Source organism: Tauraco erythrolophus, chromosome 5, assembly GCF_009769465.1.
Source record: "Tauraco erythrolophus isolate bTauEry1 chromosome 5, bTauEry1.pri, whole genome shotgun sequence".
Taxonomy (NCBI): domain Eukaryota; kingdom Metazoa; phylum Chordata; class Aves; order Musophagiformes; family Musophagidae; genus Tauraco; species Tauraco erythrolophus.
In genome coordinates, this window is record NC_141469.1 from 41,212,542 (window position 1) to 41,238,980 (window position 26,439).

Genomic DNA, 26,439 nt, shown 5'->3' on the forward strand with positions numbered 1-26,439 from the left:
CTGAGAAGTGTACCATAACCTTTTCTTCATCAACTGGTGCGTTTTGCCTCCCCTCTCAGCTGCTTTGACCTCTTGTGCACTAACTCAGCGGAACAGGTGGGCCGGTGTCTGAGGAGGGATGCTGAGTTGGCCTTTCTGACCAACCAACACACCTACTCGGCAGAAGCGGCAGCCTGCCTGCAGAATTCATTTCCCTCGCTTTCTTCTTCTGGTCCCGTGTGAATGAGCTAGACTCCTGTGGATCACTTTATCCTCTTTATTAAGCCTGTCGCTGCAGAGATCATTTTAATGTAATTCAAATTGATAGCCAAGTCTCAAAATCCCCTTGGCTCTCAAAACAGTACAATCTCTTGGTATTTGATACACAAGCGCTTTTCCTCCATCCCCTTGCTTCCCTTCAAGTAAAAAATGTCAAGATCTAGTTACTCTAAACTAGCTTTTAGCTCTGGTGACTGATGCCCCTTGCTGAGTGAATGGTACTCACGGCGAGCCCTAAAAGAAAGTGCTGGCGCACTGAGAAATGCCCCGCCTCATCAGAATATCTGACACTGGTTAAACATGCACGCTCGACAGAAAAGCAATAAAAAAACACCTTCCCACAACGCAGATTAAAGAAGATTAAAGAAACATCGCCTGCCAGCCATACCTGCTTTAAGAAGTAAACTGGGAACATGGTAAGAAATTGCATTCACTGGCAGACATATGAATCATCTCTTTGTTTTGTCGGATTTGTTAGCTTAATCCAAGGAGAGGTATTTCTAAAACTTACTGCAGAGGGTTAGTTTGCATCTACAGGTCTGATTGAACCACCAGGACTGACACCGCATTGGGATTCAGAGGGCAGCACTCAATACTTCAGATGGCTGGACGGGCTAAGTTGTCAATGTAATTAATAATAAGACCAGGATAAGCACCTCTATAGGAAAAAAACACATAATTTTTCAAACAGAATAAAATGAGTTATGTCTCTGACAGGAAATATTTTATTTCATAGCAGCAAGGCAAAAGTTGAGGAAGGCTGTGATACGCCAGGTCACTGGTAGGTTATGACTCCTCATGGGAGTCCTTGTGCATAATCCTCTCCTGCAGCACTGCTCACATCTTGGATGTCAGAAAGCCTATGAGAACATCTCTATTTGTGATAATAGGCCATGTTTCACATGTCCAGGGCAAAAATGTGGAGCTCACTCAGCACAGAGATGGTGAGATAGCCCCAAGTATGAAGGAATAAAGGACAGTTTCCTTTGCTCCATCTGCTTTATGCAAAGCCTCCCTATTATCCAAGGCAGCAGTGCAGCGGCAAGACATAAAACAACCTAGAATGCTAAGTGGTAAGAAAATGTAAAAAACCTATTGTCTAAGTGAACAAACAAGGGCTCCGATACAGAATTTTCTTGGGTAAGGATGGTGGAGAGCCCTTCCAGGAAAACAGTCCCTTGCTGTTATCCTGAGAGAGGCTCTGTGTGCCAGGAATGCCCTATTTAGGAAGACTGAATGCCTTAGTCTGTAGCCACCCAAAACACCAATGAGGCATGGTCTGTCCGCATCCTTCTGTTTAACCTTCAATGGACTGGCAACCTGGCAAAAGCATGGAGCCGCCAAGAGGAAGTCCTTCTTGGAGACAGGGTTAGCTCTAGCCTGAAACAGCTCCAGCTGCCTTGGTTCCAAAACACTTGGTGATACCAAAGTCATTTAGATCTCGGCCAGAAGGATTCCCCAAATACCGCTTGTGATGACCCAAACCTGAATTGATTGCTTGTGAGCTGTGCTGGGGGGAGAACGCCACTGGAAAATAAATCATCTCATTGCATACAGACGAGCTACAGCACGGAGTATGTGAATGTAGATGTGTGTTTCAGGCTGAGCTTAAGTTCTGCCTTCTAGAACAAGAGATTACAACAGATTTACCTGTTAAAACATGCCAGAATCTACTGGAATCATCAGGAAAAGAATAAATTAGGGCAAAATGGGGTGGATTTCTGGAATACCTATTAAACCAGAAAGTGAACAGAATTTGTAGTTGATTCATTCATGGCACCATGCAGACCTCTTATTATTTTCTGTCTATGTTAACTTGTTAAGATCTCACAGTCCAGAAGTGATATACTCTTCTTTTGCTGGCTACCCAATTACTGTGGGCTGGGCTACTTGTTATGCACAATTTGTTGCTGAAATAGTGAATAATGGAAGAGAAACGGCAATAGATTTTGACTTTCCCTTTTATCTACAATGGATTAAAATGATGCCTCGGACTTACTATAAACCACAAAGACAAATTTTGAAGACAGACCTCAAGAAACCAAAGTAAAGTGTATTCTGAAACGTTACTGTTTGCTTTTACAATTCATCAGCAACCATGAAGAACTGGCTCTAGTCTTAAAATAATTACTAACATGTTAGTTCAAGAGTCAACATAATTTCTATGCTTTATATGGCTTACTCTTCACTTTCTTTATGACATGTTCAATTCAAGGTAGTTTTCTGGATAAAATTTAGATCATTCTCGTAGATGTCAACATTAATTCTAATGCACTGCAGTCTCCTCTGAATGACTACAGATAACAAAATGTCTTTGAAAAAGGATAAAACGGACTTGTCATGCAATAACCAAGTAAATGCAATCCCTGATTAATAGGCAAGTTTGAAAAGTTCAGAAAATGTCATCATACTCCATAGGTGCACCCTGTTTTTGGAAAGGTCTCTTTTTGTTTTGTTTGTGTATAAATGTCATTCTAGATGAATGTCACTCCAGCAGCTTTTCATAAACTCAAGTCAATGACGATATGTTCAAATATTTGAGTGCTTCCTTTAAAACTAGAGGCAAAGAAAAAATCTCTTCGATCCGTTGACACAGCTGTGAAAGACCGTGGTGCTTGCACGTAGATTTCTTTAAATAATCTAAAAATCTTCTTTTCACCATCCCACTGGTAAATCTGAGAGAAGGTATAGTCACTTCCCAAGGCTAGGTAGTAATTGCTCTTGAAGGAGAAAGGCTGCAGCGTCATGGCTCCTCGGGATGGAAGGGCCTGTATCTCCACAAACTGTTTGCTATTCCATTTCATAACTCTGGAGTCACCAATGAATCTCGTGAGTGTGATATACAGGTTATCTTGCATCCTGAAACTCTTCACAGCCAAGACATCTTCCATGTTGGGGATTTCACTGTGTGGGACAAACTTTTTGGAAGCTTTGTTCCACTGGAGTATAATGGGAACCTGGGAACGGCTAGAGAGGATTAAATATGATTTCCCGTCTATATCGAGAAACTCAGCATCAGTGTCCCTGAACCACTCGTGAAGGGACTGGTAGGAATAAAATCCTTTGTTATTCCACTTGTACACTGTTGACAAACCTGCTTTAGAGCTATCTGCTATGACAAAAAACATTTCACTGTCTATCTCAAAGAGCTCTATATCATTTGGCTTGGAAATGCGAGATACTTCAATATCCTGGAATTTGACAAACTTTGTCCAGCTTTCGTCATACTTGTAAATGTGTGAGCCACCAAAGAGCTGTGCCACCACCACAAAGACTTGGTCACCAACAAGAATGGCTTTACATCCCACTATGGACTGACCTATTGCCCAAAGAGAAAAAAAAGCAGATACATTAGCACAGTACAAAATACCCTTTAAACCACAGAAAGATTACCAAATCACCCCTCCCCTTTTTTAAATCTGCACCATCTAGTAACTTTGTCTTCTGCTGACATGCCATCAGAGCTTCTTCTCATGCTTTTTTCTCCCCAATAACTGGAAAGATGACTTCAATGTTGGAAATGTCACACCCCTCAAGGTGTGCAAGTATGATGCACCCAAAAACGCTCATTCCCTTTTATCCAGAATACTTTTTCTTTCTCTGTTTGTTCAAACACATGCCCCCTAATATCCAAAACAATTATTTAAGCCAAATTTTATTATTCCAAAATACCAAGAGTTGTTATTTCATGACTTAGCAGGAATCTGAAATTCTCTTGTTCTTGGAATGTCTGTCTTCCCAGCTTAACTAGAAGAATGACATACAGTCTATTTTTCTTACTCCAAGAGGGCCAGTCAACTTTTTGCTACTGTAAATAGAAATATTGATGCATGTTGTGGATATATCACCTGACAGCAGGATGAAAAAGATAAACCTAACTCTTCTGTTTCTGTGAAGTATTCTTGAGACTACGTTAAACTAGAAATATTTAGGAATATTGCAGTTGCCAGATTAGATCAGATCAGGTTATAGTCCATTTTGAGAGTGTCAAGTCACTATACAAGAACCACATCAGGATGTAACAACCAGACTGTTTACAAAAGGTTTTGATGGAAGAAGACAGGAACTCCTCTCTGAAGCACAGTTTAAGTAAAACTGTAACTGCACAGATTCCCCTATGCGTGCTTGGTCACAGTCACTACAGGAGGCTCGCCCTGGCATCTCTGCTCGTCCCCTACCCACAGCTGTTTCACAGCTGGCCTGGGATGATCCACCACCCTCCCAGTGTAGGAGGGGTGGGCTTCATCTCAAGTACTGTAAGGTATCTGCAGTATAGACATGAATGCTTGAGCTGATCATCCAGGCTCCTTCTGGTCTAACTTTGTCAAAAAGCTCTCTGGAAGAGATTTCACCTGGTCTGTACATGTCTCCTTTTGCAGAGGACAGCAATGCCTATTCTCTGCATGTTGACTGTAAAGGCAATCTTGACAACTAGCTCAGCTTCATAAGCCCATGTTGTAAAAGGCTAAATTCCAATATCCGAATGCCAGGCATACAGTCAGTAATGAAACTCCCCATGGAGTACATAGCTGGCTCCTGAGGTCTGCAAAACACTCTTCAGGCTCTGCAAGAGGCTCTTTACATGCCTGTGCCTCGTGGCAAAAGTCGCTTGCTCGTTTATGTTTCAGAGTCCAGAGTTCAAGCTCAGGCTTTCCAGGAACACAGGACAGTTGTTCAAGAAACAAGTCTGGGCACGTACACTGGGAGTGGAGCTCGGACACCAGTCCCCAGCAGAAGAGTCTCCTAATCACGTTATTCACAGGAAGGTGAACTATGCCTGCAAGACAGGTGTCTTTGGAAATGACCCAACTCTCAATTTCATTTCCAGAGCTTTTCTAGAGCTCTGCTAGCTCTCTTTGGGCCATTGACTTCTTAATTTACATCCATTGGTACCTATTTCCCCTTCATCTACCAAAACACAGTGAAACCTAAAAAATCAAAATTTTTCATTTTCAAAATTTCCTGATGGAGGGGTAGCATCTTGTAAACTTTTGTTAGTGACACACAGAGCTAACCTGGGGAGGTGGGTGCTGGCTGCCTTTATAGACTCCAACACCAGGTGAGGACGCAACATACTCTTTGTTTCCCAAAATGCAAGGTAAAAAATGATCTATCACACGTAACAAGGAACAGGAGAGAAGGATGCTCCATGAATAAATTTAGCTCCGGAGTCTGCAGAACCAGTAGCTTGAAGTAGCTGGGAAATCAAGCAGCATACAAGAGCTCTAAAGATTCTGTCCCTGCTGTCATGGTGTGACTGAGTGACATGAGTGTCAGTTAGGGACAGAACCGTTGTTGGCGTTAGAAAATCACCTGGCATCCACATGGGCTTTTTGCTTGATGAGTAATCTGGCCAGGATGCTAATTCAACATGTTTGTAAAGCAAACGTGAAAGCTTTACAGCACGTCTCTTTAGGTAACAACCATGGCTATGACATCTTCAGCTGTGAAACACACTTTCCTGTCCAGCCCAACCTAGAAGCATCCTTCAGACCTATTTCCTTCTACATGCAGTAGAGTATTTTCATATTCTATTTCACAGGCACTTTGGCAAGAGTGAGGGCTCTTTCAACTTACACTTCAATTTGCAGTGTGATTCAGGCAGCGAGTGCTAAGCTGGGCCACGGTGTGACATTCACAGCAAGTGTTTGTGCCTTCAGAACACTTTACAAGATCAGACAGAAAAAAAACCTAGTTGCATGCTACAGTGAGGTTAAACGTGCACGTTTTAACGAGACGCACTATGCCATGAAATCATTCACGTCCAAACATCACATACTTTGATCAGCCTAATTCAACAGAGATTCAGCACAAAAACCATCAACTGGTCTCATCTATGAAACTTGTCCTTGTGAAATGCCAACAGTTCATCAACGACTGGAATCCCAGTGTTCATATACCTGTGATATTGTCATAACTCCTGAAATTCATTTCAATGTGATCCCACTCCAGCACCATGCAGTTCTCCATGCTGGGCTGTGCAATGGCTACGAACACATCATTCTTTGAGTTGAATGTATCCACTGAAACTGACTGGTAGGGCAAAATCTGGTGAACAACAAAATCTAGAAACATACAGTTACAACAGTTAGGATACATCCTTGCTGGAAACACGGAGTAAGTGGTCCTGATTATAATGATTTACACTGAAAAATGAGTGGAATACTCTGGATTTTGGATTTTTACCACTAGCATCAAAGTGTCAGTGCTCACGTTAGGCATGCAGCAACAGGGGAAAGCATCTCTTGCTTTAGGCCTCATAATCTGTCCTCTGGAAATACAGTTGCTAAGGAGATCAAATAGGTAAATAGTGGCAGAAATCAGGTTTTCCAGCTAGGCTGGCTGGTATCAGTGAAATCAGGGTATCAAGAGAGAAGTCTCTTTCCCCACAGCTGGAAGTTGCTTTCCCATCAAGTGAAATGGCCTTGCTAGAATCACTTTCAAGCTGAGAGACAGCAACTTCCAGCTGAAGTCCAATAACTTCTTAAGTCATGCAAATTTAATCACCAGCAATTTGTGTTATGCTAAACCAGGCAGAAAGTGAAATGGTATCTGAAGTTTGCCTGGGGATAACCCCATTTTGGCTAGACCATATACAAAACGGTGTAATCAAAAACTCAGTTAACATAATGTTTTATGGGGCATTGTAAAGTAGTTTAGGCATAAAATACAACCAACCTGCAAATTACTATCCAGTGGAAAACTTATTCTAGACACTTAGTCTGAGGAGTTGGAGCAACCTGTAAAGACTAGGAGAGTAACTCTAAAATTCAATATTTTTTCTCAAAACCTAAGTACCTTTTTAGATTTAACTGTAAAATTCACCCTGGGCAAAGTCAGCTGTCAGCACAGAGCCAATCTGGGGCAAAGTCAGAAAACTTGGGTCTGCATTTGATCTGTGGCCTGACAGCTGGGCAAGGTCATTATTATCAGAAAAAGAAACCGGTATAGCAGAGCTGACAAAGAAAAGCCAGCACTTGGGACTAGAATGTGGCAGAAGGCCTGCGCCGATGTATAGACATACAGAAAAAGAAACACATCTTCCACAATGACGGTGTTTCTCTGCAGAACCACACACCGCTCTGCTTCAAGCTCCATTTGCTGCATGCCTTCACCAGGCACGCCTACGTTGGAAGGGCCTGAGTATCTAGGGATTTTGGTGAAATGGTAATTAAGTCCTCACTCGAGGCCCTCATTTTCTTGCATTATGAAATAATTGTTTTTGAATGAAGAACTCTCTGTCTCTGCATGCTTGAAAGCCTTGCCCTTGAGGAGTTACGCTTCTGGAGAATAAAGATAGATGGCCACCATTAAATAAACAGAGCAGATTCTACAGCTGCGAAAGAAACGACGGTCTCCATTCTTCAAGAGACTATTATAAATAGAGTTTGGGCTTGATTCACAAATGCTGGTAGGAAAACAAGAATGTTATCTTCATTCTTACTGGGACAATAAAAGGACTGGAGAAAACTGACACTGAAATATGCAGAAAGTAAGTGATAAATCACGAAAGGTAGCTAAGGATAGAACAATAGCAGATACAGTCACAGAAAATCAAAGTATTTTTAAAATCTTGAGAAATGCTGAAAAAGACATCTCTTGAAATCTCAACAGTTGTGAAACACTTTGAGGGAATCTGTGAATTAAAACAAACCAGTCTGTGTGTTAAAACCCACTGCTCATTCAGAAATGATTCAGTGTTAACACAGCTATTTTTACTTGTACCTGTCACTGGGCTCTTTATGTCACCAGATGAGTAAAAATGGGTAACAAAATCAGTTGTAACCAGTAAAGAGCAATACACGTTGTTTTTAGCACCAGTTGGAAATACCAGACTTCAATGTGGAACAGGGTTGCACAGTAAAGAGATGCTGCTGCATCAGACTTGCCAAAAATTTAGGTTTTGGGGGCTTAACTTAGTTCTACAGGCAGGTCCGCATGCCTTGCTTTAATGCTAGAAAGAGCTCATACAGTAAATATAGGGTTAGGGGGAGGTGTTTCCCAACATTTTTCTCTTTTAAGCTGGATCAGCCTTCATGGGAGAGGGAAGAGGACATGGCACTCACTTCCCCCTGTGCCACTGGCTGCATGGGCTGTCGCTCTCTCCCTTGCCCCAGTGCACAGTTTTACTCTCCCTGTCTCAAGAGAGGTGGTTTTAACACTGCCTTCTGCCAACTGAGGGCTGGGGTGGTGACCCCAGACCTCCCGCTGCCCGCTCCGCCTCTGGTCCCTCTGCTATGGAACTGGCATGAGCCATCACGGATGAGGGACCCAACACTTTGGCAGTTGGGCTGATGTCCCTTCCGTCAGCCCCTGCTCTGGCTGATCCCAACACACAGGCGCACCGGTGGTGGCAGAGCCCAAGGGGAGCGGAGAACATTGGAAGACACTGAAGAGAAAGGGGAGCGATGGTCTGTTTGGGGAGCAGCTCCTGAACGAGATCCTGTGACCCAGTTCCCCTTTCCTCACATCCATTCTTCCCCATGGTGGAGACTTCTACTCCACATGAGGCCACCTGGGTGTTGGGGGTGCTATCAGGGAGCATTAGCTGTCCCTTCCCGTCTCCCACCACGGCAGCATAGGTGATCCCTGGCACAGGAGTGAGTACGGAGCAGGTAGTCTTAATTTGCAAACTACCTTCCTCCCAGCCAGTGGGGAAAGAGAGGACCACCTCCAGAAGACAGTCCCAGCTAGATAAAGAAATGGGAAACCAAGCTTCCAAAGCTCAGTGGGATGATCCCTGCCTGCAAGTCTGGGCAAAGTAGGTCCCAGGCACACACACAGCCTGTTTCCAGCAACTGCGGGAGCGCGGGGCCTGTTTTCCAGTCTCCTGAAAGTGAGTTACACATTCCCCTGCCATGCTTACAGCCACAGCACACTCCCCTCGCACACTGCTGCGGGAGGAAGACAAGAAAGGAAGTGGAACAGCTTAACCTACTTCCATGATGCAAGCCGTGAGAAATGGAAAAGAGAGATGCTAACACAAAAAGAGTTAAAAGTAAAAGATCACCAACACTGTGAATTGCCTTCTCTGTGAAGAAGAAATAGGACTGTTTTGTTCTTTGACTTTTTTTTTTTTTTAATTTGGCAGCACCTCTTTCCATTCTCCTCCTGTTACCATTGTAGCAGTTCAGCGGATGCAATGAACTGATGGAGCCGCCGAGATGCACGTTTTACCAAGCAAACTGCTTTGTTACCACACCCTACATCCAGCCATGCTCGACACAGAGTACCAGAGACCAGAAAGGATGGAAGGTCTGATCATGCCTGGCAAAGGAGGGAAATACAATACTGAAGATTAACACAAATGAAAGAGGTTTGCGGAGCACTGCCCATCACCGAGTGGGAAAGGAGAACACACCTACAGGGTACGTTGCTTTATTTCAGAATATGGTACAAGACTGAGCCTGTGACTAATCAATCATCAAGGAATGAATATGGGCATATTTACGCTCCCTTTGGACCTGAGGGAGGCAACGGCAGAGAAGGAAAAAGCAGCTGTGGCCTGATGCCACAGACCACCATGGGTTACAGCTAGAGCAAGGCAGCTTGCAGTTCAGTGCAGGGGACATGATGCTGTCGCAAGGGTGACACATTCCTGAAGATTTGCATTTCTACTCTGCTTATCTCTGGTTTGTCTCTTATGGGTCATTTCTGCATACAGTCTGCACCTCTGGGACATTTTGTAAGGACGCCAGAGCTCCATGTCTTCTGCACCCTTCACCTGCACTACGTGCCGGAGCTGCGGGAAGCATGCTGCTGCCCACCCCCAGGCCAGGGAGCTCAGGCACACAGCCTTCCCCCACAACACCCAGCGAATGACTGGTTTGAAAATGTCCCTTGCTGTCTGAAGAGTGTATTAAAGCTATACGCTGTGCTGCAAGAGCTCTTCTCTGATGGCCTCTGAACAAATATTCGGCTGGGCAATGCTTGCACCACGTAACGCCTTAGCTCCCCAGCAAACGCTACAGCATGTGAAATTAGATTTATGCTCAGTGTAATATCGCTTGCAGCAGACAAAGGGACTAAGATTAAGGGTGAATTTTGCCTGTAGCAACTTTCTAGCTAACTTTCTAGATACAAAGAGATGACGGAGGGCAGGTAGGTCAGTATAGGCCTGACGACCAGATAGATAAGGCGTGCTCTCGCACGCAGTTAGTGCTGCACAATTGCTTAAACCACATTGAGATGAAATGAAGCCTGCTTTTACTTTGTACTTCTGCATCTCAGTGGATTTGCAGACACAGGAACGTAACTTTGGTACCGTTCTAAGCTACGTTGCTCTCCTGTTTTTGACATCCTTTTATGTAGCAGATTATTGCACTTTACCTCTGCTGCTCTTCTGACATATTTTTTTTAATTTTGAGTTCGTTTGCTTTTCCTTTGCATATTGCCCTTGGATTGCCTTTCATACCTTGTCCTGAAACTTTATTTGACATTACTAGTAATCAACTTTTCTATTTTCTTTTAATAATGATGACTGACTTGATGACTGATGAGAACTTGAACGCTTCTGATATTATGGTACAGAAAAAAGGCAGAATGCTGACATCATATACATGAAAGACGAAAAACGATACTCGCAGCTGATGTTCTCAGTTATATGATGTGACTACATTTCAAGCTAGGTAACTGCGGCTGTTCGGTCATAAAATATAAGCATAACCACATGCAAGCTGCTCTTCACTTCCTTCAGCATGCTTTACATTACCTAAAATAAAAATCAAGATCCTACACAAGACAGTAGTCAGAATATTATTGGACATTTCTCTCCAACTTAATGGAGTTCCGTGAAGAACTGCTGGCAGTATTGCCGCCACATTTGATGCTATTAAATCGTGGCCTATTGAATAAAGATAACAGATATAGCCACATTATTTGAACTTCTTTTCATTGCTTTCTGTGAAATACAGAGATTTTGGGAAGCTCATCTGCCATAACTATATGGCCTCATTCCAGATAATAGAAAGCATTCTGTGATGAAAATTAAGTCACAAAGTGAGTCATAATCAAGTCTTTTGGAATATGAATAGTCAGAGCTCTTCTCCCATTATCCCTTAATCCAAATAAAAACTCGGTACTTACTTTGGCTTCAAAATGTAATTTTCCCACTTTATGCTTGTTCTAGTACTCAGATGTGCTTTGTATATAACCCTTTCCTCCCCCCAGGTCATGCTCACAGAAGCGAAAGGTTATAGTCTAAACTTCTGATATTTAACCATTTGTAGTGTGCTTAGAAATATACGTTCTGAATACCTGTAGTGGTGCATTCATAATCAAAACTTGTCACATCATTTAACTTCTTATCCTGATATTCTGCTGGACCAATACACAGGACATCAGAAACAGTGGAATTTGTCATCTTTAACCACAAAAACAACCACTTGGCTTTGCAGTCACACTCAAATTTATTTCCCCTTAAATCTCTAAAAAAACACACAGAAATAAACATATTTGAAAAGGTTGATAGCAATATGAATACTACAGAACTGTTATCACCTTGACATGCTGAATTTAAGAATATCTGAGTAGCCTTGGATTCTTTTTGAACTGAGAACAAGGATGTTTCTTAAGTTTTATTTGGACTCTCTTACTATGGACTCTCCTTCACTGAGTGCTGTCCTTGGAAAAACTGTTTCAAACTAGGAAATAGAATCGTAGTAATAGAGCACTGTGATTCATGTGTAAAGTCACTCATGTTTATAAGTTTTCATAGGATTAGGACTCAATGTAATAAATCCTGGCAGTCTGGTTGTCTGCTGCAAGCCTCCGTCCCACCATCTACCACTGACACAGATAAATCCCATTCCTTCACTAAACTACTCCAGTACCCTTGGTTGACAGAGTGGCCTTGCTGGTACCATTTCTGTGTGACATTAAAATACCAATGTAAGGCTTATATTTTTAGAGCCACTGCTGATGTGGAGTCAATTTAACCTCCCCCTACTAATGGTATACGCAATTTCAACACTGTACCTGTTCTTCGATCCCTTGGCAATTTTTGTGGCTTACAATTATACTTTTCTGTTCGGGAGAGCCAGGACAAAAATAGGGGAAGCTGACTAGCAGCTCAGTTATAAAAGAAAACACTGACATTAAGTCAGCAATGTGCTACTACTGCACAAAAACAAGGAAAAAAGCTTTTTTTTTTCATGAATGCCTTTTACTAAAATAATCTCAGAGAATACATGCAACAATAAGAGGAAAAAATGTTCAGAGAAATTGTAGTTTTAAAATTCATTGTATCCCTTCTCCTAAAAAAGAATTTATATGAAACACCAGAAAGAAGTACAATAATGCAAGCTGTGTACAGCATCACACGAAGCAACAGTGATTTGAGAAATGGCAGTTATTTTAGAGGAGTCTACCAAGTAAACAATTTTAAAATGAGAAAAGCTAGAACAACAAAATGCACATTTCTTTTCTGTGCAGATATCAGATACAGCACCACACAAACCCAGACCATAACGCTCAGAGTAACAGAGTGACAGAAGCAGGCAGTCAACAGAAAGATTCTCGTTACTTACAGTTCAATTAAAGAATCTAAATCACCGAAGACATCCCTTGGCAGAGCTTTGAGATGGTTATTGGCCAAAGAACTAGAAAAGAAAGTTAGAGCTTAGTATTGTTGCTATCTCTTGACTGGCTGACTCTGAGTTAAGTCTGAGCTCACTTACAGGTTGTTAATTATCTGGTACTGTCCAGCCACTGGCATTGTTAATGGTCATGAGGAACAGGCACATATTAATTTTTCTCATTCAAGAATGGAGATTGCTTGAAGCTCACATAAAGTAAAATACATAAAGCTTTTTTATTGCCCAGGTGCAAATGTAACACACAGAGTGGTCACTGAACACCCTGAAAAGAAACAGGAATGTTCATCACGAGCACATAGTGTGACGGTGGTACCAGTGCGGCATCAGTGGGTAACAGCCGCAGCCCAGCACGAGCTGCGAGTGTGCGCAGGCAGCCCAACGTGCCGCAGTGCTGCTCAAGCAGGAAATTTTTTAAGGCCAGTTTTTAATTTGTGGAAGGCACGTTATTGAGAGTAGGAGAAAGCTGGCGCACAGAGGGGCAGGGAGGTTTCCTACATAGCCAGAAAACCAGCCGACCCCCAGAAGAGTTTCATTCAAGTACAAATTACTCCACCAAGTGTCAAATAACTTACAGGTGAGTCAGGTCTCGAAGGCCACGAAATGCGTTTCTTGAAATGGTTTCAATTTTGTTTCCTTCAATGAATCTAGACAACAAAAAAAAAAGGATTTTGAAAGACTTTAATTATTATTAGCATCACCAGTGCTTTAAGCTATGGCCTCCAAATTCAGCAGGTTCCTGGGCAGCCCCTTCAGACTTAAAGGCAAGGAAGTCTCTGTGGAGCTGCTCACGTTCCCTTTTCCCCTTTCCTCGGGTGGGCCGCAAGGAATGATGCAGGTACCGGGCAGCACAAGGGGCAGCACGTGACACAAACATCCAGCAGAAGAGGAACAAAATGAACAAAGCAAAAAACATTATTCCTCCGTTGGTCAGTCCTCTCGAGGTGTGTCGTGTGAGGCAAGAGACCTGTGTAAGAGAGACTTCTGAGATGGACTTTAGAAGCTGAAGTCCTGCCTTCCTCTCACAAACCACCTGTGTTTTAAAGCCACCGGGCAGCTCCGTGGTGCCAGGGCTGCCCAGGCTGCAGACGGGCGCTCTGATGGGGGGCTCCCGTGGCTGCAGGCAGTGCCACATCTCGTGGCTGCATCTCGCACCTGCACAGCTGAGATGTGAACTGCAGACATCCGAAGTCTGCATAAAAGGCAAGACTGCTGCCTTGTTGTCCCTCTTGCTGTCGCAGTTCAGCTCTCTCCAGCCAGGACGTCACCTCTGCGGGGTGCCCGGCTGCACACAGGTCACAGCCCCGTGCGCTGGGGGAATAATGACAGGCACGTATCGATTCCAGGAGCATGCTGCTCCTCCTGACTGCACGTCAGCATTTAAAGAAAGAGCTGATATTTGAGCATCTTGACCCCTGAGCACTTGAGGACGCATCCCTAAATACACCATCAGCCCTGCAAAGTGACTGCAGCCAGGTGGCCATCAAGATATTGCATAGTACAGCTGTACCTGGATGAAGACAACTGCATGCTGACTTTATAAAAGGTTTTATGAGATAAAAGTGTCTCCCTTCATCCTATGCATCTTTGTTCGCCTTCCAGAGGAAATAGAGGAAAAATGCTAGGAGCCAAGGTCTCTTCGCGAGAGAGTCAAGATGGGGATGCAGGAGATGATAGCCAGTGCTCTGGGTTCTGCAGTTTAGACATACCCAAAATCCTCATGAAGTGACCAGGACCCTGACTGCACGCAAAGGGTGTGGATGAGAAAGTGCTGTGTCTACATGGAAGATGTCAGCAGAGGGTCAGCCATTACAAGGCTGCCCGGGAACACGAATTCAACCCACAGAGCAGAGAGCCAGGCTGCCTCCTGACACTCTCACTGGCACCTGGCATCCCTGCGCACTGCCAGCTCACTAGTCCGTGCAAATAAACATAGCTTCACTGCACACACTGCAGCAACAGAATGCAAATTTGGGCTAAGACTTAGGAATTTGCTGGATTCCTGAGTCACCAAACCTGGCCTCAAAGGGATCCTACCCTGGAAACGCCACTCGGTTCGCCAGCAAAGCTCCTGTCTTGATCAGACCTGTCTTACCCAGACTCTGTACATGGAGCCAGTTAGTTTAAGGGTGCATTGAATGCCATTATCAGTGCTGCAAGCGCCGCAGGACACAGCTGGAGACATAAAGCGATAGAGACAGAGAGGGAGAGGGAGAGAGATAGGTATCTGTTGTGGGTGCTCCCCAGCTGCTCTTCATCCAGAGACTTTGCTTTGTACACAAAGACACTTGTCATTCTTGTTTGTCAGTGAGGTTTTCTTATTCTACGTAAGGTCTGATCACCTTAGCTACTGCAGCTTAGCTACTGAAGCTGCAATGGTGTTACTGGCTCCATGGCCAAAAAGATACCCAGAGAAAGGCCACTTGCACCCAATTCCCAAAAGGTGGAGGTACAATTTGGTGGGAAGACGAAGAGCTCTGTGGACTTGGCAGGGAGAGTGACCACAACCATCAACTGAGACCACTTGTTCAGCTGCTGGAACTGTAAGGCTTTACCAGTCTTCATCTTGTTCCCTGGCTTACAGCTGGCAACCAGGGACAGAGATTTCCCCTTTGACCAGCTGAGGAGGGGCAGGACTTTTTTCTTTCAGACAGGAGTCCGGCCGCAGTCACCAATGCAACCGCTACAACTGCATATGCTGCTGTGACAAGCTCATTGGCACTTGGAAGCAAGTCATTAATGAAAAAACATTAAAAGGTTTTTCTTCCTTTTTACAAACATATTGCAAATTACTTTTTTTCCTGCAGACACATGGAAAAGAGAATGATTAGATAACTCGCTACTTCTGAAAAATCCAGATGTAGCTGAATCATGGATTTCAGCATATACCATTTACCATTAACCCCGATTTCTTGGTCTGCAAATTCCATTGTTGGCTGCTCCACACATATCAGACTATTGATCCTGAATACACCCCACCTTAATACCTACTTTCCTAAAAGACTTTAGCAAGAGTCAGTTTTATGAGCATTGGTCTTCCTTTAGAAAAAGACAGAAATGTTTTCCACAGCTACCTTTCAGCATGGGAAGGTGGGTGGAAAGAGGAATTTTTTTCAGATCATATTCAGAGTTTCAAACATACCAGCTCATGTCCAGTAACAGAGAAATGGCAGTCCTTTGGAGTAGGAAGTGAGGACAACCTGGTACCAGGGATAATACTTTTTTTAAAAGAAAAAAGGGTGACCTAAAAAAAAAAAAAAAAAGATTGGGAAATGAAGGTAATGTAAAAACCAGCTAAGTAGAGAAAAGGAAAGTAGGAAAGTTAAATAAATTAAAATAATAATATAAATAATCACAATCATTTATATGAAATATATTTTATATGTTTATATTTATAATTATTTATAATGCAAAGATAAATGCCATGGGCATTAAATGAGTTATCAGAAAAAAGGCAAAGTTGAAGAAGAAAGTTGAGGGAAGAGAAGCAGTCTGGTAATCAGGGTTGTTCTGGGCAGTACACGGATACTCTTCAACTCGTCTTCAGGCTGCCAGCAGGCTAGAACAGGCCTCCCCACCTCTTTCCTGAGGTTCAAAGCCCCTCGACGGTGTTGGCACTGTTCTGGAAAGCCAGGACAAGGTAAGCAATGCCTTTTTGGACGTACTGTAATTGCACAGAGCCACTTTGCATTCACGGTGTATTTTAAAAATCCACTGCAACCTCTGAAAAATGGCAAGCCACTGTAAAGAACATTTGAACAGGAGCGGAACATAAATCCTTCATCTCCCTTGCTCCTGGGAATCACAGTAAAGACTAAGACTGCACAGCAGGAGTCTTGGCAACTTATCAAAACATCTTGATTCATAAAGGACAGGGGAAGACATAAAATACCAAACTTACAGGTATTCTAGATGGAAGAGACCAGCAAAGGCATCATCTCGTATAACAGTGAAGGAGTTGGAGTTCAGCAAGCTGAAAATGGAGAGCAGGCATTAGAAAAGCACATTAAAACTCGACACACTGGATTATGCCCGTTGTGTTTATTGCCCATGACCAAACTAATCTTACTGACTTGAGCCCATATTGCCCCACCAATGCAGCACACATAAAATACTGTGGAATGGTCTATAAAAAAGAAAAAAATCAGAGGCATAACGTGATGCCAGTTAATGTCCACTACTCCCCAGGAAAAATACTCTCTGTGCCACTCACCTTGGTTAAATGTAACCTGGCCTTCGACTCCCTGGTCCCCTGAGGACAAGCTGTCTTTATAGGGCATGTCTGTGGAGTGTGGAACCCAGTTGCCCACCACCCCTCCAGCACACCGACAATTTTCAAGAGACCATCTCAGCACCAGTCCTGAGCTCCCAAGCACCAGCACCAGCTCTCAGTTATGCAGTCGCTGTGGGTCAGCGCTCGCTCATCCTGTGCTCCCAGAGGGATGCTCCAAGCCTGACCTGCTGCATATGGGCTATGGCCCATGGCATGGGAGGACAGTGCATGATTCACACAGCAGGTTCATCAGCTCAAAACACAGATGTGTCCAAACTGCCAGAGACAGAGAGTCCTGCTACCCTTGCAAAGCAAAGCCCTGCATCCACAGCCAGCGAGGAAGAGCGGCGGTGCTGCCTGCTTGAGGCACTGCCTTGCCCTCCCGCGTGAACTTCAGGGACAAAACATGTTAGAGCTGCACTGGAGCGGCTGTCACCTGAGCCAGAACATGGTGGTCAGGGAGAAGGATGCTACGGAAAGGCTTTGCCAGCAAAGTTCCTTCTTTGCTGTATCAAAGCACAAGAACAGATGATCTCTAATGTCGATGTTCAAAGGCACAGCGAGCCATCTCCTTTTAAGAAAATAGCAAAATTTCTTATTTGGTCTAAAAATTGAACACTACTCAAAAGAAACAATTTTTGGAAAATCTCAGAATTTTCCACTACAAGTGAATACGTCTGCACTAATCGCTTTATTAGAGTAACTTATTAATCCTCTTTTCGTATGGTTTTAGGCATTTTACTGAAATTAATTTAGAAGATTAATGAACATGAAATGCAAACTTTCCCTGTGATCCTCGGTTATTATACTAATACTAGACGAATGCTCCTTAAATTATCCCAAAGAAATCTGACAAAGATGCAGACCGCCATCAAAAAGAAGTCCTTGAGTTACTATTTTACCATGGCTACTGCCACAGAAAACATAGTCCTGAGGTACCCAAGTGCTCAATTATGCATGTATCTCTTTAGTCATTTAATAATTCTTTTTTCTGATGTTTGAAGGGAAAAGTCACAAATGACACAAACCAACAAAACGTGTCAAGGCCCAAGGTGGTGGTGGTGACAAACACTTCTCGCTCCCACACCTGATCTACTGCATAAAGTGACAGGAGCAACTTCGACCCTCTCAACAACTGACCTCCACCCCACCACCTCACACCCCCCATCTCCTCCAGGAAATCTACTACAGCTAAGGAAAAGGGATAACCTTCATCTTCTCTTCCTCCCTCTTCCCAGTACTGCTATCCAAAACAAGTTGGATTCCACCAACTTCAATTTTCCACCCACGGTTTCTCTCAACTCACCCTTGGATTCATTCCTGTCGTTCCCAGCTAGAATGGCTCTGCTGTCTGCCCCGGGTCACTGGTGAGCAAAGTCCCCCCATGCTCTGCCCAGGGCTCTGTGCTGGCCCCCAAGTCCCACAAAAACTCGGGTTTGGGACCAGTGCCATGCTAAAGAAAGTGAAAGCCTCCACCCCTTGCTTTGCCCACTTCTCCCCGGCATTTTCCATGGGGTGCTACTCCCCCCAAATAGCAAGACAGGCCTTTGAGAATGAGATGGGAGTGCCCGAGGAGGTGAGGCGGGCCATCGTGCTACCAAATGTTCTTAGGGACTATCTCTTGCTAAGACAAATTTTAACATCTAGCTCTGTGGCAAGCGCTTAGCTTGCGTTTCCAGCGTGCCTTGTATCTTTCTGCTGAATTTTCTTTTGCAGCGTGCCTTTGCTTTGAGGGTAATCTGGTCCTTACACGGGGTGGTGTGGAGGGTCTGCTCGGTATTGGGCATCACAGGCAGGCTGCACTGGGCTAGCCAGGGTGCAGGCAGCGGCACAGCTTCTCTGCAGGCTACCAGAGAAGCATCTGGGCTCCCCAGGGGAATTGTACCGCACCCCGTATTTCTGTGCCTCCCAGGACAGCTAATTAAAGCGAGTTTGGGGACGATACCAGAGCTGACTGCAACACGGGCACAACCGAGCGATTCGCCTGAGGTCAGGAAGGGAGGAGGGCCGTAGAGTGCTGTCCCCTGGGAGAGAGGACCATCCTGCCTGTAGATCCACCAGGTCAGAAGGCATCTGAAGGGCCACCCTCCAGGTGGGATGCTGAAGCACAGAGTCATGCTGCAGACACCACCAGCGCTTCGCGCACAGATGTCCTCCTCCGAGGTGTGTCCCAGCAGCCTCTGCTCGCCCCCCGTCGCAACCGCAACATCCCAAAGCCAACGTGAGACTCACGGGCACAAAGTGAGCGCGAGTCAGAACCGCCACCTGACTCCAGGGGCAAAACTCTGCCCTAAAACTTATTAAAGCTGAATTTTTGAAAGCAGGGCATCAGCAAACATTTTTGTCCTCCTTCAGTAACTCAGCGCACGTTCTATGAAGCGGTTTTACGAGCGGAAAACGCATCCCTCTGTTACGAAACACCAGCCGTACCAGCGTGGCTGCACGACCTGGGGATTCACCCCTTACCTCCCTTTCTACCAGCGCACCCGTGATCACGCTTGGGGAGGGGGACACCCGATAAAGTGCTAATCGGCCGTCGGCTTTTTTTTTTTTTTTTTTTTTAGCGCCATTACTTACAGCAGCTGCAGGGAGGGCAGGTGGGAAAACATCCTGTCCTTCACTTCGGAGAAGGTCCCGTTTACCAGGCTCCTGGAAAAAGAGAAGCCACCTATGAAGCGGGACAAATCCCACCACCCACCACCTCCTCCCGCCGCCGTACATCCCCCAAAACTCACAAGGAACCCAGGCCGGCGGGCAGGCTACGCGGAGCCCCCGCCGCCCCCACGCACAGCGCCGACTCCCGCCAGCAGCTGCAGGGCGGCGAGCACCGCGCCGGCCTCCGCGGAACGCCGGACGACGGCAGGAACAGCACGGCGAAGAGAACCGAGAGCCGCAGAGGGGACGCCATACCGCCGCCGTGACCCGCCGCTCGGACGGCGGCCGCTCACCGACCCCCCCCCCCACCCCCGCCCCGGCCCCGCCGCCGCCGCCGCCTCCCGCGCCCTGACATCAGCGCGGCGCCGCCCCGTGGACTGGAGGGCGGGCGGGGAAGGAGCGGGGGGGGGGTCCCGGGAGGGGCGGTGCGATGGGGGGAGACACCGGCGCGCTCCAGCCCCCCCGGGGGGCTGGAGCGCGCCGGTGTCTCCCGCTCGTAATTCTTGCAGCATCATTCACCCCCCGCTCCCCCCCCAAAAAAAATAGGGGGTCAGAAGAATGACTTGACTTCGCAGGGTGCTGTGGGTGGGATGAGTTGTTTTCCTCCTAGGGAGGCTGGATTTTGGGAGGAGAAAGCTCGTTCCCTGTTAGTCTTTGTGGTAGAGAATTGTGTGGATTTTCTTAAGGTATATGGAATGAGTTGGGTTGGAAGGGAGCTTAAAGATAGTCTAGGTGTCCCATGGGCAGGGACATCTTCCACTAGATGACGTTGCTCAAAGCTTCATCCAACCTGGCCTTGAACACTTCCAGGGATGGGGCTGTCGTAATTTCTCTGGGCAACCTGTTCCAGTGCCTCACCATCCTCATTGTAAAAAATTTCTTCCTTATATCTAATCTAGATCTCCCCTCCTTCAGTTTAAAGCCATTGCCCCTTGTCCTATCACTACATGCCCTGTAAAAAGTCCCTCTCCAGCTTTCTCATGTGCCCCCTTTATGTACTGGAAGACTGCTATAAGATCACCCTGGAGCTTTCTCTTCTCCAGGCTGAACAACCCCAACTCTCTCAGCCTTTCTTCATAGGAGAGGAGCTCCAGCCCTCAGATCATCTTCGTGGCCCTCCTCTGGACCCACTCCAACAGTTCCATGTTCTTCTGATGTTGGAGGCCCCAGAGCTGAATGCAGTACTGCAGGTGTGGCCTCACGAGAGCAGAAGAGGGGCAGAATCACCTCCCTCGACCTGCTAGTCACACTTCTTTGGATACAGCCCAGGATAAGGTTGGCTTTCTGGGCTGCCAGCACACATTGCCGACTCATGTTGAGCTTCTCATCCACCAGCACCCCCAAGTCCTTATCCTCAGGGCTGCTCTCAATCCATTCTCCGCCCAGCCTGTACTTGTGCTTGGGATTGCCCTGACCCACGTGCAGGACCTTGCACTTGGTCTTTTTAGCAACTGATCAAGTCCTGTTGTATCTGAATGCCTGAAAGGTATAAGAACCACGTGTAGAACCTCGTAGGAGTGCTCCAATTTGATTGGGATACCTCATCCGCATGAATAAAAGAATTACTTTCGTAATTCTATACTCTGAGTCCTAGTGGCTCTCCTTGGTCGCCACGGGCCTGTTGCAAAATTTCTGTGACAATTTCCGCTGCTGCAACTTGTGTCTGCTGCCTCTCAGCAATTGCCTTGCAGCTCCAGCGTAGCCTCCTGGTAGGTAGTCGAGGATAGCAGTGAGAATCCTCTTCTTCATGCTGAGCAGACCTGGGTCTCATCATCTCCACCTATACATAGTCCCTCTGGGAGCCAGAAATTCAGAAAGCATGAGCAGCACCTGAGTTAGCGAGTTAATTTCTTTTTCGTTTGATTAGGTAGAAACAAGACAGAGAAATTATTTGAGGTTACTATTATTCCCAGTTTGCTTGATTTTATCTTTTCAGTGATTTTAATGATTCATGTAATACACCTCTTCGCTGGAGCTATTACGCACCACAGCTGCATCTTAATTCAACAACCGCAATAATCTCAGGATGTCTATTTTGTTGGTGGGCAGACAGAAATTGTTGCGAACTGTGAGTCCTGTTGGATTTTCCTCTCATTCTCTTCCGGCTGGGTCACAGGTGCTTTATCCTGAGGTCACTGTAAAACCCCCCCCCCCCCCAAATAAATACAAGAATGCTACTAGAAATCAAAAGCTTTTGATGCTGTCTCTCACGGTGTCTTTCTGGACAAAAGGTCCAGCATAGAGCTAGACAAGTCCATAATACGTTGAGTGAGCAATTGGCTGACAGGTCAGACTCAAAGAGTTTTAGTAAATGGGGTCACATTAGGCTGGCAGCCAGTCACCAGTGGGGTTCCCCAGGGCTCAGTTTTAGGGCTGATGCTCTTTAATGTTTTTATAAATGTTCTGAATGCAAGAATCAAACGTACATTAAGTCAGTACTAAACTAGGAGGAGCTGTGGGCTCCCTTGAGGGTAGAGAGGCCTTACAGAGAGATCTGGATAGGCTAGAGCACTGGGTGATCACCAAACATATGAAATCTAGCAAGAGCAGGTGCCAGATTCTCCACCTGGGACAGGGTAATCCTGGTTATACGTACAAATTGGGGGATGAGAGGCTGGAGAGCAGCCCCATGGAAAGAGATCTGGGAGTCTGGGTTGAAGGCAAGTTGAATATGAGTTAACAGTGTGCCCTGGCAACCAAAACAGTCAACCATGCCCTGGGGTGCATCAAGCACAGCACAGCTAGCCAGTCGGGGTATGTGACTGTTCCACTCTACATCGCACTGCTGCAGCCCCACCTTGAGTACTGTGTGCAGTTTTGGGCACCTCGATATAAGAAAGACACCGAACTAGTAGAGTGTGTCCAGAGGAGGGCGACCAAGATGGTGAAAGGTCTTGAGGGCAAGACTTACAAAGAGTGGCTGAGGTCACTTGGCTTGTTCAGCTTGGAGAAGAGAGGCTGAGGGGTGACCTCATCTCAGTCTACAAGTTCCTTAGGGTGGCAGCGGAGGGGCAGGTGTCAGTCTCCTCTCTCTGGTGACCTGCGATAGGACACAAGGGAACAGAATGAAGCTGCATCAGGGGAAGTTCAGATTGAGCCTTAGGAAAAGGTTCTTCACTGAGAGGGTGGTTGGTCAGTGGAACAGGTTCCCCAGGGTAGTGGTCACGGCACCAAGCATGTCAGAGTTCACAGAGCATCTGGACAACACTCTTAGTCATATGGTGTAATTTTAGGTAGTTCTCGGAGGAGCAGGGAGTTGGACTTGATGATCCTTATGGGTACCTTTCAACTTGAGATATTCTATGATTCTATAAAATAAACAAGGCACAACAATAATTATCCAAAATGGCAGCAAAGTTGTGATACTCCCATGAACGAGACAGGACATTTCTCTCTGAAGCGCGGCTGCTGTGGCTATGCAGGGATGCCACTTAGGGAAGCCTTTGGTGCGCCCACCCTTTCCAAGTGTCACTCAGCATGCTGTCAGGAAACAGTCTGGGGACTTGGTGTTGCTATAAGGTTTTAAATGTCTGCAAATGCTGTATTGGTGTGTAAAGCACCTTCTCTAAAAGATACACACCTATTTCACCCCAAAGACTTTAGGGTCCCAATTCTGTGGCTGAATTCTGCAACTTTTACTCGTGCTGAGCTGTTTCTGAACCTTTAAAAATCCCATGACACTTCTGAAGAGACTGCTATCACTGCCCACAATTAATTTTGCAGACAAGGTGTTTTCTGATTTAACTGCAATCTATTCAGTTATCATTTCCCCCTCCACGAGGAGGGAGGATTTCTCCTGCTCTCCCTGCCTGAGATGTTTTATGCAGCTTCACCCGCAGCGGCCCTGCTCCACTCAGCAAGGGGCTGCCAAGCATAGACTGCACTCTCCAGGGGTCTCGGAGACATCAAGGAGCCTTCCTTGTAAGCCAGAAGGATGAGGTGGAAGGGGAGGCAGGTGCAGCAGGGCCGAGTACCACCCAGGAGGGATCCTGGCGCAGAGAGCGAGGGCTTTGTCGGAGGCGGAGGGAGGCTGGAGCACCAGCAGGATGCAACAGACGGCCCTGTCTTGCTGAAACTAAAAATGAATGATTGTTTCGGAACATTCAGATGATGGAAAACAGGTGTGTGGAGGGTTAGAAGTGTAAATATGCATATACACAGGCACACACACACACACACACACACATAAATTTCTTTAAAAGAACATTCAAAAATTACTTGTTTTAAAAAGTGATGTCTATTGTATCCACACTGTCATGGTTTGATGTGGAGGGGGGGGTGGTTCTGGTGGCAGGAGAGGGATTTTGCTCCCTGCGACCTCCCCGGTTTTGGATCCGGGTTAGGCTTAGTTCTGGCCACCGGATCAGACTGCCATCCCCCTCGGGGTTGAGCCAATAGGGCGCCTCTGCGAATTGCCCTATTTAAGTCAGGACAAGGGAACCGGAAAAGGTGCTTCGCCCAGGATCGAGCAGAGAAGGGAGGAGGGCACTGCCCCCGCTCCCTGGCTCCCGGCCGGGCTGCTGCCTGCGTCGGGCCGGCGCCGCCCACGGAGAATGGCGGCGGCGGAGCCAGCTGGGGAACTCGGGGGCACCCCACTCCCGGGGTGCCCACTGGGCTGAGTTCACCTGGAGAGGACTGAGATCTGAGAGAAACAGCTGCATCGACAGCAGGTCAGTGAGGATGGAGCGGGAGGAGGTGTGCCGGAGCCGAGTTTCCCCTGCGGCTGATGGTGAGATAGCAGGCGGCCCCCCTGCAACCAGGACGGCCTCGGTGGAGCAGCAACCCACTCGCAGCCCGTGGGGAGAAGATGCCTGAGCCCGAGGATGGTCGTGTTGGGGGCACGGCAAGGCAGAAAGGCATCTGGAGTCTTCGTGACGACCCACGCCGGAGCGAGTGGCTACAGCTCCCTAAGTACCCGAGACTGTGGTAGAGCCCACACCGGAGCAATCTGTGGGGAAGGATTGTTTCCAGTGGGCTGGACTCACGTTGGAGAAATTTGTGGATTTTTCCTCGTGGGTAGGGGATCCATTGGAGCAGGGGAAAAGGGTGTAAGGACTCCTTCTCCTTTAAGAAAGAAGCAGCAGTAACAGCACGGAATGAACTGACCTGCACTCCCCCAGTCCCTGCCCCCTGTGCTGCTGGGGGGAGGAGGTAGAGCCGGGAGGAAAAGGAAGGGGGGGGGGGGAAGGTGTCGGTTTTAAGATCTGGTTTTGTTTCTTTCTGTCCTCTCAAGTAATCGGTTTTTATTTCCCTTTGTCCTTCTAAGTAATCATTAATAAACTGTTTTGCTTTGAGAAAAGCGCTGCCTGTTTTGCCCAGGACCATGGTTGGTGGGTGCTCCCTCTGTTCTTGCCTCAACCCTCAGTCCTTTTGTTTTTTTTTCTCTCCTCTCTACTTTATTGGAGAAGGAGAGACTGTGTGAGTTTTAGTTGCTGGATCAGCCTAAAACCACGACACACACATATGTATCCCTGCATAAAAATAAAATCCTCTCTCTTCTTTGAGAGGAAAAAAGGCATTGAAATAGAGCTCCAAGGAATGAGAAATAACACTGAAATGTGCATTCTGTTACTTTCCTTCAGATTCCAGTTCATAGGCTCAGGTGATTTTTTAAGTAGACTTGCAGGTGCATCCATTCAAGCCATGCCACAAATAAATGCAGTCACCTGCACATGAATGGTTGTGCTATCAGATACCCATAGACAAAATGGCATTTCAAATGGGTAACACAATCAAAGAAGCACTCAGACAGCACATCAATGGGCGTGATATAAAAATCGGAACAGGAATGTGAAGTTCAAAGGATATGCTGTGTCTTTCAACAGTCACTGTAACTGGGCGTGCAGGGGAACGTGCGGGTCCCTGGCACACCTCCTGTGCCCCAGTGCACACATGTACAACGGTGCATGTGATCCTCCAAGTGGACGTCAAATGGAAAATATTCCAATTCCCAGGTGAGTATGACACAAACATTTTGTCACTTTGATGTATTACGTTATCACTGTCATTGCTGCTAACGCGACGACTCTTTCTCTTTTCCAAAATCTCGGATATTTATCTTGAATTGCAGAGAGAAATGGAATCAGATGAACATTTAGGAGCACATAAATATTAAAATAAATACCCCGATATGAAAGTTGTCAGCTCTGTTTCTTCAAGATCAGGAAGGTATTTCTCATACGTTCTCATTTTTGCTTCTCAACCCTTTTTTCATAAACCCCCTGCTTTATTGAGTATAACGTCAATGTAAATGCAATGGAATGCAATGCATTAATGTATTTTTCCAGCAGCTTGACGGGAATGGACAGTAATGGACAGAAAGCTGCTGATCGACTCACCCTATACAAAATGAGGAGTATAGAAGGGAAGAACACTTTTTGTCTGAGAAAGTTTAATTTCTAGGTTAATTTGCAAATAAAAATGAATTTTGTTGGATCACGACCGACTGCCTGCCCAAAGTAAGAAATTTGAAAAAAAATTGTGGGTGAGAGGAAAGTATGTCAGTAGAAGTGTTCCCACTATGAGGATTCTTAATTGCTTGTGACCCTGCTGTGGAAGAAGGTGTGGGAAAATTAATGCTCTGAGCAATATTCATCTTGCTGAGTGTTTTCTTTTCTTTCCGCACTCATGGTGGATGTGACCTTTTTGGACTCCAACTGC

At 45.9% G+C, this 26,439-nt stretch overlaps 1 protein-coding gene across 1 annotated transcript; it reads right to left on the bottom strand.

Moving 5' to 3' along the window:
• Window positions 1-2,759: 2,759 nt before the first annotated feature.
• LGI2 (leucine rich repeat LGI family member 2) lies at window positions 2,760-20,032 on the bottom strand. Its single transcript, XM_086611887.1, has 8 exons — window positions 19,860-20,032; window positions 19,702-19,773; window positions 16,753-16,824; window positions 13,427-13,498; window positions 12,786-12,857; window positions 11,515-11,684; window positions 6,159-6,323; window positions 2,760-3,577 (listed from the first exon to the last, which is right to left on the bottom strand). Exons 1-8 carry the CDS (start codon window positions 20,030-20,032, stop codon window positions 2,760-2,762), a joined length of 1,614 nt encoding a protein of 537 aa, XP_086468013.1.
• Window positions 20,033-26,439: the final 6,407 nt, after the last annotated feature.